This window comes from Salvelinus fontinalis, chromosome 33, assembly GCF_029448725.1.
Source record: "Salvelinus fontinalis isolate EN_2023a chromosome 33, ASM2944872v1, whole genome shotgun sequence".
NCBI classification, from domain to species: domain Eukaryota; kingdom Metazoa; phylum Chordata; class Actinopteri; order Salmoniformes; family Salmonidae; genus Salvelinus; species Salvelinus fontinalis.
Window position 1 is genome coordinate 37,660,132 of NC_074697.1, and position 13,404 is coordinate 37,673,535.

Genomic DNA, 13,404 nt, shown 5'->3' on the forward strand with positions numbered 1-13,404 from the left:
CAGAGATAAGGATTCAACAAGTGAGAAAGATACTATTGATAGAAGGATGCTGTTTGTTTCCCAAAAAACTCAACAAGATGATTGATACACAATTGACTCATGGAAGTTTTATGCATATAATCAGAGGTATGAGTTGGTTGTCAGATTTGTAGTCATACCATAGAGTACCACAGTATGAGGAAATGGTTCCAATCGTATTTCCACCATTCCCATAGGGTATTTTAGAAACACTTAAAATAAGGGCTGTATTTTGTGTAGGCTTAACCTGACGTGACGTTTTGATAACCATGTAAATCTCCTAGGACAAGGCCTGTATTTACCCCCTTCAAAATGAAACACTAATTAGCTGCTAATGTGGCTATCATAAAGAACTACAAATGCCATGATGATCTGGGCAAGACTGCAGAATCGAGGCAAAGGTAAGAATCTCTGGATTAACTATCTAATGTTAGCTACATTTAGTAATGAATAAATTGGCAACATTTCTTTAAATTGACAATTCTGGGAACTGTCTTGTGCAAGTTTTATATTGAAACAATACCTGAAGGCAAAGGTGTCAGCTAGAGATGACGTGCAGGAGCTTGCAGGGATTTGTAGTCTTGCATGATGTCTACTTGATGCTAAGTGGCATTTTCGATTCTGATATTAGATAGAGCCGAATATCTTGATAAAAGTCACCTTGTCCGAGAGAGATTTACATGGTTATCAAAACGTCACGCCAGGGTAAGCCTACACAAAACATTTTAAGTGTTTCTAAAATTCCATATGGGAAAAATTATTAGAACCATTTCCCTGTTTGACCTCTAGGTTTTATGGGTATTATGACAGCGCCACTGTGGGGCTGTATAGCCTACTTGTATGCATGATTACGTGTGTTGCTTGGTACATTATCAGTGGTGCTGACGACATAAATGCATCATCATCACGTGTGATATGGTCACGTTTGCCTGGTAAATCAGACTGACGGCAGAGCTCAGTCTGGTTTAACCTGACTTAAAGAGATACTTCAGGATTTTAGCCATAAGGCCCTTTATCTACTTCCTCAGAGTCAGATGAATTTCTGGATACCATTGTTATGTCCCTGTGTGCAGTTTTAAGGAAGTTGCTAACTAGAGTTAGCGCAATGACTGGAAGTCTATGGGTACATAGACTTCCAGTCATTGTGTTTCGCTAGTTAGCATTGTCTCACAAAACTACCTCTAACTTCGCTTATACTGGACAGACATAAACATTGCCAAAATCCTGAAGTATCCCTTTAAAGGTCTAACACAGCTGTTTTTATGCTAGTATCATATAATTTCTGGGTAACAATTAAGTACCTTAATGTGATTTTTTTCAATTTAAAAGGTCAAAAAGAAACTGCTTGGCAAAGAGCACTTTCTCAAACAACAATTTAGCTAGGACTGTCTGGGAGTGGTCTGAGTGGGGAGGGGAAAAGTGAAACCTAGCTGTTATTGTCAGAGAGGTTTGGAACTCTCTTTCTTATTGGTCTAATTTACCTCCTGTTGATGTCACCAGGCAGGCCAAAAATCCATCCCACCAAAAGCTCGAAAGATTAGATTTTTTAATTTTACACAATATCACAGTATCTTATTCCTTTCACTTTGTTATTTATGTCTACTTCCATCATCCCTTTCTAAGGATTTCTTTGTTTTTAAATCACTTCAGGCAGGGATGTCATGCACCTATTATTTTAAAGGGGGCACAAAGTACGTAATGATGGAGAATTTTGCAAACACCTGAAACATATTTTTCATGCAATCTAAATCCATAATCATTATGCCTAATTATATGTAAAAATATGTCTATTTTCTTGCATAGGTTATCTAAGCATACCTCTTTACCTGTTCAATTATACGTGGGTGGGGGTACTCTTTGCCTGGTCCAGTAAGTGTGCCCCCTCCACAAAATACAGCTGACAGATAATTTTTATAAATAATTATGATAAAACGTGGACTTAAAAATTAAGGTTAATAATTAATTTAACATCTGAAACAAAAAAGACAAATCTGAGGGGGCACGTGCCCCTGTGCCCATATGGGCATGACGCCTCTGCTAAGATAGATACTGTATGTAATCAACTCCAAAGGTCTTACACCTACACCTAGTGGCTAAACCATAATACTACATATTGAACAAACTGTTGAAGGAATTCTCCATCCCCCCCCAAAAAGATAACAATACAAAACAAAATGACCTGATTTCTTTAATTTGATATGTAACTTCTACATATCTGAAACAGTGATACTGTCAGTATCATATGGGGGGGGGTCCAGACAATATTTGAAACAAAATAAAGAACACACCTCAGAGATGCTCATATCTGTATATACAGGGAATACTGTATCATCTCCTCCTTCAATCAGTTTGTTTTCATTTCAATCTTTTGCACATCTTAGCACACTAGTCCTCTAAACTATGTGAGGTGAAAAATGTATTTCTTAAATTAACGTTTATATACATTTGGAAATATAATATTGGAGAAAATAAATTAACACAAAATGACAGAGATGGCTTCCTCCTCAGTTTTTAGGTTTTCAGGGTTTCCTCAACAGTGCATGTGGATAACCTCTGATGTAGGCCTGCTTTGTTCCTCACTGACACTTTTATCACAAATTTGTAATTGTACTTGTAAGTATCGTACTTGCATGTATCAATGGAAGAACAGCACCAGAGCATTGTTTAAGAGCTTCCTTAATAATCAATATTTGCAGAAAGATTAGATCAGATAGATTTAGATGAGGCTAAACAAAAGCTGACTCAATGAACAGAGAACATCTCTCTGACATCACTGAGACATCAAGAGAAATCAGGTTCAATCTTAAGAGGCGCTTACAACAATTTTCATGGCCCAATGAAATGCACATACTGTATAAGGTCACAATGAAATCTACACCTGAGAAAAACATGTATTTCCCTACCATGGGACAGGTCTTTTGTATATGATATTTCACAACTGGAAGACTGAAAGATGTTTTCTAGTGCAGTGGCCAACAACTATTCTGCCATAAGACCTTACATTATGTAAAATAAACACATACAATTTCCTAACTACTGGTTATTCGACCAGCCTCACCAAGGCTCACCTGTGATTGTCAATAGTGCACTTTGTGCCATTGAGACTGTTTCAAACAAACCAGGTGACAAGCCACCCAGTGAAAAACATTTGGCACATGCTGTCTTAATGATGTCATTTTCTGGTTGTAAACTAGTTGTAAACCAGTTTTCTGGTTGGGAAGAAGTCATAAAACCAGATTTCCAACTAGTCTCGGTTACAACCACATGAAGATGTATTTTTTATGACGAGCTCAGGATTTCATAGTAAATATGTCATATGTTGGTTGTTATCTTGTCACATAACACATTACAACCAGGCGAAGATGTCTTTTTCTGGTTACTTACATTAACACAAAGTTTTTATACAACCAGCATACAACGTGACCATAAAGTCATAAAAGACATCATATTGACCACACTGCAATCCGTTTAAATGGATGAATAAGTGGTTATACGTACAGTATTCAAGAGAGCATGGATTAAGTTTAGCAGGTTTTTTCCCCCAACGAGATCAACTTTATACACACAGATTCCACGCTGGGGAACATCTGTGAGATGACTTGCGGCTACAGTCAAGGGCTTTTGAGGATAACATTTGCCCTCGTCAACAGTTAATCTGCAAGCGGGACAAGGAATGCAATTGCTTTTCCAAACACAAACAATTCTGCTCATTTCTTTAGGTCAATGTTCTCAACCTTGTGACTCCCTTCTGGCACGCTGTTGACTCGCAGCGGTGTCATATGTAATGGTCCATGTGCTTGCTGTAGCCAGCTGAGTGATAGCCTCCACAATCAACCAGGCCCTGAGACTTACAGTAGCCCTGCCCTCTCCAACTTCACTCTCTTCTCTCTCTGCTCTCACTAACAACAATACTGTCAAATTAGAAATGTCAACAATACTGTCAAATGACCATATGTACAGTACAGTACATCCAGGTCCAATCACCCATTGACTCTTAAGAAACTTAAGCCTCAGGATGGGGCTGAGCAAGTCTGCTCTCCAGGGAAGCGGATGTCATTCCTGAAGGAGGGTCTCCCTCCAGTTGAAGCTGTGGTTGGGTCCATGTGTGAGGGGCAGGATGGGCGGGTCCACCAGCTGCCAGACCCCTGTGTCGCCCTGCTCCTCGCAGGAACAGAAACCCAGGTAGGGGATCTACAGGAGGGAAAGAGGCTCTCGTCAGCCGCAACAAAGGCAGTATGGGTGGAAAGGCAGGGGGGGGAAGAGAAAGGCAGACAGAGAGAGAGACAGACAGAAACACAGGCAGAAACACAGGTACAGAGAGACCGGCATAGAGTGAAAGTAAGAGTGAAAAAGAGTGAGGGGGAAGACACAATGAGATCAAAAGAAAAGATCACATTGAGCGAGTAAAATAAACTCCAGCTGACCTTCCTGACTACTTGGATGAAGTCCTTGGAGGTCTGGGGGCTGCGGCCCTGGAGCTGTCGGGTGCAGGCCTCCAGAGAGGAAGCGTGGGCAACAATCAGTATGTTGTTTCCTACAGAGTGGGAGATGAGGAAATGAGGGAACGGAAGAACAACACGGACCAAATGAATCCCAATGTTCATCCCACACATGATGTTTCTGTATCACATCTGGGTTAAAAAAAGTATTTGTTTTCTTTCAAATACCCTGAGCGTTTGATTGAACCTGTCTAGAGTGGAGTGGGAGATAAGAAGTGTTTGCACTTTTGGGATCCGTCTTGGAATCCGTTGATTCCATTGCGCCAGGCAAGCTCAATCGAGCACAGCCAAAGGATTTGAAAGATAAGTACTAATTGAACCCAGGACTGTTTTTTAAATTCACATCCCATCCAAAGCCACAGCAGTGACTGAACCCTGCATCATAATTACCCATGTTTTTGCAGTCAAACAGAATGTCTTTGGTCACTTGGTAGCTCCGGCTCATGTACGTGTCATAGGACTCCGACACACTAAGTTTGCTTATCGGTATGAGAGGTCTGTGGGAAGAAACAGAGAGAACATGTGAGACAGAGGTATGGCTGAAAAGGCTCTGGCCTCATCCAGTAACAACCCTTAGCCCCTACCTTTACCACTTCATGTACGTAGGTCAGAAGGAATTAAATAAGCATAGGCAATATCGTAGTCGCTCCATCATTTTCTATGATAGTCTTAATGGAATGTTGACCATATTATTTGTATATATCTGGTTTCTTTATAGCTGTGCCTAGGTCCAAGGCTGGAGGGACTAGGGGTTGGGCCTAACTCTGCGTTTACACATCGAAGCGGCATCGTGCTGTGAAACATTGGAAGCCATTCGCTTTCAGTGGTGTGAAAAGTACCTTATTGTCATATTTGAGTAAAAGTAAAGATACCTTAATAGAAAATGACTCAAGTAAAAATGAAAGTCACCCAGTAAAATACCAACGTGAGTAGAAGTCGAAAAGTATTTGGTTTTATATGTACTTAAGTATCAAAAGAAAAAGGTATAAATCAATTCAAATTCCTTATATTAAGCAAATCAGACGGCACCATTTTCTTATTTTTTTAATGTACGCATAACCAGGGGCACACTCCAACACTCAGAACTTAAGTTACAAATGAAGCATGTGTTTAGTGAGTCCATCAGATCAGAGGCAGTAGGGATGACCAGGAATGTTCTCTTGATAAGTGTGTGAATTAGACAATTTGTCTGTCCTGCTAAACATTCAAAATGTAATGAGTACTTTTGGGTGTCAGGGAAAATGTATGGAGTAAAAAGAACATCACTTTCGTTCAGAATGTGTGAAGTAAAAGATGTCAAAAATATAAATAGTAAAGTACAGATACTCCAAAAATAACTTTCAAGTATTTTTACTTAAGTACTTTACACCACTGTTCATTTTAAATGTAAGGAAAGCAAAAGAAGCGGAGTGGATGGGGGACTGTTGAGCGATGCGAGCACGGACGTGGAAGCTGAAAAGGGCAGGCAGAATTTTCTTCAGATCCTCGGTGATATCGCTATGCGAGTGACCAATCGAATCTCACCATAGCTTCCAACCCCTACTGGATTGGCTGACAATAGCTGTTGATACATAGCACTACCTAGCTTGCTTTCAAGCTTGTTAGCACCCACATGAGGGCGAGGCTATCGTGGCTAGATGAGTGACGCTTGTATAGTGTAAATGGCCAGTAAGAGTACAGGTTGGAGGTGAACCAGGAAATAGTCTTGCCTGTATCACCTGTATGTTGTGTCAACAGTGAAGTGGGATGCAGCCAGGTCTGTGGGAGGGATCCAGGCAGGAAGAGAGCTCCCAGAGACCCACTTGGTCCACTCGAATAGCCCTGGCTCCACTCTGATCTTCAGCTTGCCATCCTGCTGCAGACCTGCAAGGGGAGACAGAGAGGCACATCAGCAAAAGAGGAAGACTGCAGCCTCTGCTACACACAAAAGCCCTGTCCAAAAACAACCCGTAGTCCCCTAGCCCCTAGTCCCCTAGCCCCTAGGCACTTATGTAGATCTGAAAGCATTGGATTGAAACGATCGGATTAATGTAAGCGATATGGAGACAATTTCCCTTAGCCTATTAGCAGTGACGTATATTCATGGATGCCAAATTTTTACTATATATATATATATATATATATATATATATATATATATATATATATATATATATATATATACAGTACCAGTACCAAAAGTTTAGACACAGCTACTCATTCAAGGGTTTTTCTTTATTTGTACTATTCTCCACATTGTAGAATAATAGTGAAGACATCAAAACTATGAAATAACACATATGGAATCATGTAGTAACCAAAAAAGTGAAATCAAATATATTTTATATTTGATATTCTTTGAAGTAGCCACCTTTGCATTGATGACAACTTTGTACACTCTTTCCTTCAGCAATCCTCATGAGAGCCAGTTGATTTGTTAGAAAAATGTTTGGTTACTACATCATTCCATGTGTGTTATTTCATAGTTTTGATGTCTTCACTATTACTCTACAATGTAGAAATTAGTCAAATAAACAAAAACCCTGGAATCAGTAGGTGTCCAAATTTTTAACTGGTACTGTATATATAATAATAATTTACTAATATATATATATTTATTAAATCTTTCGGCTCTCTGTGCTTCATAATTCTCCTTCAATTCACAAGGGGCTGAATGTATTTCACCGGAGAATGCATCCGAGCGAGCAAAACAACGCCCTTCTGTCTCTGTATGTGTAGGTCATCTATCTGATACTGTTTGGTCCAAAAGAGTATGACATTGTTGCCACCCGTATAAAATAATAGCCAATCAGCATTGAGCTAAACTGAGTGAGCTCAACTGTGAATGGTCCTGGCGCACCAAAAAAAGTCTCAAGGGAAGCCAGTTTAGATTTGGCGTCAAATCACATTGAGAGCATACGTCATTGACAGAATTTTTTTTCATTGTTGCATCTCGTTGTGTTGTTGTCCTCTGGTGGCTGGCTAGCTAGCTAAAAATTGTTCCTTTCATAAATTAGCCATGGATGGAGATAGGGATTTGGACTTGTGGTTTTACTTAATTCTCTGTACTGGCCAATGATTATAACGGCAATTCTGATCCAACCATTCATTCATACATTGTCCCCCTGGCCTGAAGGGATAGAAGTTCAATATGTAGCTAGATGTAGAAGGTTTATGTTAACTAGCTAACGTTGGCAATGAAAGGAAGTCAGGCTAGCGAGTAAGCATTTTAGCCAGGTAGCCTAGGACAAGAAAAAATAAGAGCGTGTGCTGTATGACACAGTAATAGACCGTTCGTCAACATGAGAGGAGGATGGCATTGGTGTTTCTCTACAAGTAGGGTGAGCCAACATGTTTTTTCTACTTGCACGAACGTGCACGCAGACACACAGAAATCAGAACCATGGACAGCCACATCATATTTAGCTTATGTTGATTGGGCTAAATTGTTTTTGGTATATTTTAGACTGTATTAGACTAAGCATAAGGGATTTGATGATGTTGATATCTTGAATTTGAAAGGGTGCTGTTATAGTGGAGGCAGCTCGTGTTTTCTTTGCGACTTGCGGTAACTCTCCGTGGTTCTAAATCAATAGTTGTTTAGTATTCTGAAAATGTTGGAACATTAACTTGCTGTTGGTCACTGTTTGTTACATGCAATATGCTTTGTAGAGTCCGGTTTTGTGATGAATCAAAGGTGTAGTTGAATTTATTCTGCCACTGTGTCTTCTTATTGTCTGGGCCTTAGGCCTATATATATCATAGCAAGGCATATGAACTAACCGGTTATAGAGCAAACAATGCGATTATCACAACACATAGGTTTTAATGTATTTTTTTTCTGGCTTCCCCAGTGATTTTACCCGCGCACCGCTACTGCCCAACAGAAGGAAAGGGAACTACTATCATATTGACTAATGGTATCAAACCCCTCTCAGATCTGCTTCGGGGGAAAGGGTTGGGGGGGGGGGGGAGCTCTGGACAGTACCAGAACACGTTAAATGCTCTCAACTATGTTTATTGACAACATTTCAACCATTAAAGGGGCAATCCACAGTTGAAACAATAACAAAGCATACTCCCTGCCACTGTTTCGGGATGGGGCCGGAGAAATGTAACCATTTTCAAAGCTATGGACAGAGATATGGATGCAAGAACTGACCATCCATGATGTAATATGATATTTTTAACCATGTTTGTAGGCTATACAGTGTATGTTTACATTTCGTTTGTTTACAAACATTGGAGTAAAAAAACATATATTTTGGTTCTGATGGGGTACGACAGTTGTTAAGCTGATGAAGCATTTATAAATTAGATCGTTTACATATAATTCAGATTCAGATTCATTAATTTGGTCATGTGCTTGAAAAGACAGTACATAAAACATGAAAACACAGAAACTACACAAAATAATTCAAAGTGCAATATCTTCACATTTAAAGTGAAAGTGCAATATACTATATACTGGAGGGACAAATAGACTATCTATTATACAACCTAATGGCTGTTGGAGTAAAAGAGTCCCCATATCTATCTGTTTAAATTTTCTTTTGAAGAATCTCTTTCCCCTTGTCCGGCTGCTGCTGTGACTGAGTTTTGAGTGAAGGGGATGAGTACTGTCCTGTAAAATGCTTTCACGTTTTAGGAGGATGAGTTTTGTGTACAGGTTGGTGGCTGATTCATGATCTATACCAATTATCCTTCCCGCCGTCTTAATCAAGCGCTGAAGCTTGACTTGGTCTTTTACTCTCATGTTTCCGAGCACGCATATCAGACCAGAGTACAGCACACTCTGGGCAGATTTATAGAACATTTGTAAGATACGGCGGTCAACATTAAAATGGTTCAGTTTGCATAAAAAAAACATCTGTTACAATTTCTTTATCTTTGCAAAGGCGCAGTCATTGAATTTCAGTTTATTTTCTATTTTGATTCCCAGGTATTTATATGTGGTCACTTTATCGACTGATTCCCCATTGATCTTCGTGGGTGGTAGTGGAGTTTTGTTCCTTCTGAAATCAATTTCCATCTCTTTTGTTTTCTTAACGTTTCTTTCAAGAAAGTTATTTGCACACCACTGGACAAATGTTGCAGTTTGTCACGTTCCTGACCTTATTTCCTTTGTTTAGTTGGTCAGGACGTGAGCTGGTTGGGCATTCTATGTTTTGTGTTTCTATGTTGGGTTTGTTGTTTGGCCTAATATGGTTCTCAATCAGAGGCAGGTGTTTGTCATTGTCTCTGATTGGGAACCATATTAAGGTAGCCTGTTTGCACTGTTGGTTTGTGGGTGATTGTTTCCTGTCTTTGTGTTCTGCACAAGATAGGACTGTTTTCACATGTATTGTTTTGTAGCTTGTAGTGTTCACGTTCTTATTCTTTATTAAACATGTTGAACACTAGCCGCGCTGCGTTTTGGTCCTCTCCTTCATCCCAGGAAGAAAGCCGTTACACAATTCCTCTCAAAACCTTGAAGAGAGGCTTGGTCTGGGTGGAGGAAACCCTCCACAGCGGTGTCATCTGCATATTATTTAAAAAAGTGTGGGCTGCGTCAGAGGCTTGACAATCATTTGTGTACTGATGAGTTCTGGCTAAACTTGGAATATTGTTAATTATCAGGTATCCTATTGAAATATTGAGTGCTATAGTCTAGGGTCTACACCAGAAGTTAATGGTTATCTGTTGGAGGAATGTATATGGTGGAGGCAATTAAGCTTGGAATGTAATGAGTAAAGTAAAGGTAATCACATGTGGCAGACACTGATAAGGATGGAGAGATGTGGTTTAGTGAGGAAGGGGGTCGAGGTCAGGTCAGGTCACATTAAGGGAGAAAGAACAGTTTATTGCCCGTATCACTTAACTTCCTGCCTAGCAATAAAGATGTAATGTTTAGAGAGGAGACTCCACCCAAATTGGGGTATATACACTACCACTGGTGGAAATGTGTTTTTATCTGTTCAGCTGTTCGATCCTTTGGGTGAATTACTTGGTTGGAGCTTTTATAGTGTCCGTCAATTTCTTACTCTGATATTTAGAACCTAACAGTACAGTGTGTATAGTATCGGTGAAAGCACGTAACCCTGAGGGGCTCCCGTATTCACCGTTCTAGATGTAGAGATTGCGGAGGTAAACTTCACTTGTTGAGTACGGTTCCCAAGGAAACTATTAATCCACTTGATCAGTAGAGAGTTGAAACCCAAATTCACCAGCTTATCCACCAGTAGGTGGGGTTGAATGGTGTTAAATGCGCTACTGAAGTCAATGAATACAATTGTCATTAGGCTATTTGCCTTTTCTAAATGTTGGTAGATATTGTTCAGCATGTCCAGTAACGCATCATCAACACCCCTGGAGGCGCGCGATGCCAATTGGTTTGGCCTGTTGTTTTTAGGTATTGGGAAAATCAGCGACTTCTTCCATGAGTCTGGAACTTTCCCACTGTTCAGTGACAGCTAGAACAGCTTCTGGAATGGTAATGCGGTATCCGCTGCCTCTTCCAGGTCATCGGTGCTGTCCGTCAGGGCCGCCCAGTCATTGGACTCAAAACAGTCCTGGAGGCCTTCAGTAGCTTCAGGAGTCCAGCTTTTAATCTCCACCTTTTCGGCCTTCTCTCCCTGCAGACGCGCTTTGTAGACTGGCATGAGCTGAACCATGTTATGATCCCAACCCCCAAGATTGGGTAATGCTCTGGAAAAATACGCCCCTGGGATGTTACCATATCAGACGTCCAGACAGGCTTCATTTGGGGTAGGACATGTAACATATTGCTGATATGATGGTAAATGTTCAGATAGATTGCACATGTTAAAGTCTACCATGAATAGCTTTACCTCTTCAGGTGACTCTGTCTCAGCCTGGGATACAAGGTCATGAATCAAGTCGGCAGCTATTTGGATGTCAGCGGAGGACGCTATGTAAACAATAAATAATCGGACCTGATTTACTTCCTGTGGCAGGTCGTATGGCCGTAGGTTAAGAGCAATGAGTTCAATGTCTTTAGTGCAGACCTTGTGCTTAGTTGTAATATGGGCAGGATTGCAGTACTTTTCATTGATGAATGCACAAACACCACCACCATTTCTCTTACCACAGTTGATGTTTCGGTCCATTCTAACAATAGTGTAGCTATGCAGCTCCACAACGGAGTCGGGATCCTGTTCCGTACGGCCTCAGATAGACAGATCAAGCAGGCTTGTCGGTACTCTGAGATGTATTGGGTACAAGCCCATAACTCCTCAGTCTTATTCCTCATGCTTTGTACATGTCCATGCATAATAGATGGAAGAGGTGTTCTGAAGGGCTGTTTTTTCATCTGATTCTGAATTCCCCCTCTACTGCCACGCTTCATTGGTTTAGAAGCCTTTCCTTGGGAACAGGTTGATTGTAATGATGGTGGTATTCCATTGCAGTGTAAACTTGCAGCAAAGGGTCGGAGATTAAGCAGGACATCTCTTGTGTATGATATCCGCTGTTGCGGCTCGCTGTATCCATTGAGGGCTAGGTCGACAGCTTGTTTGGTGCGTTTCACAAAAAAAACGGATTAAAACTAACAGCCAAAGTACTGTTATTTGCCTCATTATTAATACCACTAAAAACTTGGTTGGTTGAGGTAGATCGCAACTTTAAAACACTTTAAACAGAAAAACAAAAACAGGAAGAGACGAGCACAAATGACCGTGTCGCTGCAAGAACAGACGCCACAACACTCCAACCTCAACCCCTGTAAAATGGATGTAGCAACTGCAGATTGCCTCTTTAAACCTCTTCTGGCTGCAGGGTGAATATTGAAAAAACTGGAAAATATGCGCACATTTTCAAACGGCCTCTTAAGAAATTTTTGATCTTACAATATGCATATATTTACTACTATTGGATAGAAAACAGTCTATAGTTTCTAAAAACGTTTGAATTATTTCTCTAAGTTGAACAGAACTATTTTTACAGCCCATTTCCTATCCAGAATTGAGATTTCCAAAATGCTATGTCTCTCTTTAAGACCTTGTCTATAAAAGGGCATGTCACTTAGGACCGTAGAAACACGTCACACGCCTTCATCTGGGTGTAATGCGGAAGTGAGAGCAAAATGCAGTCGAATATCTCTTCCAGGGACTGAACACAACATCTTCTAGTGAGACCTGCGCAGTTTAATTTTTTTTCTGGGCGCGAGGTAGAACCTGGACTCGGCTCCTGGAATACGCTCGTTAAAGGTGAATATGACCTCTGGCTACGATATTATTTGATACATGTCACAAAATCATCCTAAAGTATGTTTTTTCAATATACTTTAATTATATTATTGCAATTTATTCTGGACTTTAGACGTGATGCGACGGAAGAATTTTTTGAAGAAAGAGAGATTAGCGCCGCACGGCCATTGTGCTTGCTAACCAAAGAGGGAAATAGTTCGTTCTGGAACCCAACTAAAGACTGTACTGGACAATGGACCCCGTTACAACATTCTGATGGAATATCAACAAAGATAAGGACCCAATTTGGGATGCTTTTTCATATATCTGTCGAACTGTGCTATGCTAGCGCTTGACTAGAATCAATGCTGCCGTATGCTAGCTAATGTTGTAAGCTAATATAACGATATATTGTGTTTTCGCTGTAAAACACTTCAAAAATCGGAAATATTGTCTCTATTCACACGATCTTTGTCTTTCATTAGCTATCCACCATATGTTTTTCTGAAATGTTTTATGAGGTGTAATTAGTAGTTGACGTTGGTGTCTGTATTTTCTCTGGCTACTCCCGTGCGATTTCAGACTGTAGCTATAATGTAGCTATGATGGGAGCAGTAATGTAAAACTGATTTATAGCTAAAATATGCACATTTTATGAACAAAACATAGATTTATTGTGTAACATGTTATAGGACTGTCATCTGAGGTAGTTTTTTCTAGGT

At 40.2% G+C, this 13,404-nt stretch overlaps 1 protein-coding gene across 1 annotated transcript in view; it reads right to left on the reverse strand.

Annotated features, from left to right (window-relative positions):
- Positions 1-1,549: 1,549 nt before the first annotated feature.
- LOC129832165 (ubiquitin-associated and SH3 domain-containing protein B-like) overlaps positions 1,550-13,404 on the reverse strand; it is a 38,631-nt gene continuing 26,776 nt past the window's right edge. The window contains exons 11-14 of the mRNA XM_055896005.1: positions 6,236-6,380; positions 4,908-5,014; positions 4,443-4,552; positions 1,550-4,209 (exon numbers count right to left, since the gene is read on the reverse strand). Coding sequence (XP_055751980.1) covers positions 4,072-4,209; positions 4,443-4,552; positions 4,908-5,014; positions 6,236-6,380 — 500 coding nt within the window. The 3' untranslated portion in view covers positions 1,550-4,071. The remainder of the gene's footprint in view (positions 4,210-4,442; positions 4,553-4,907; positions 5,015-6,235; positions 6,381-13,404) is intronic.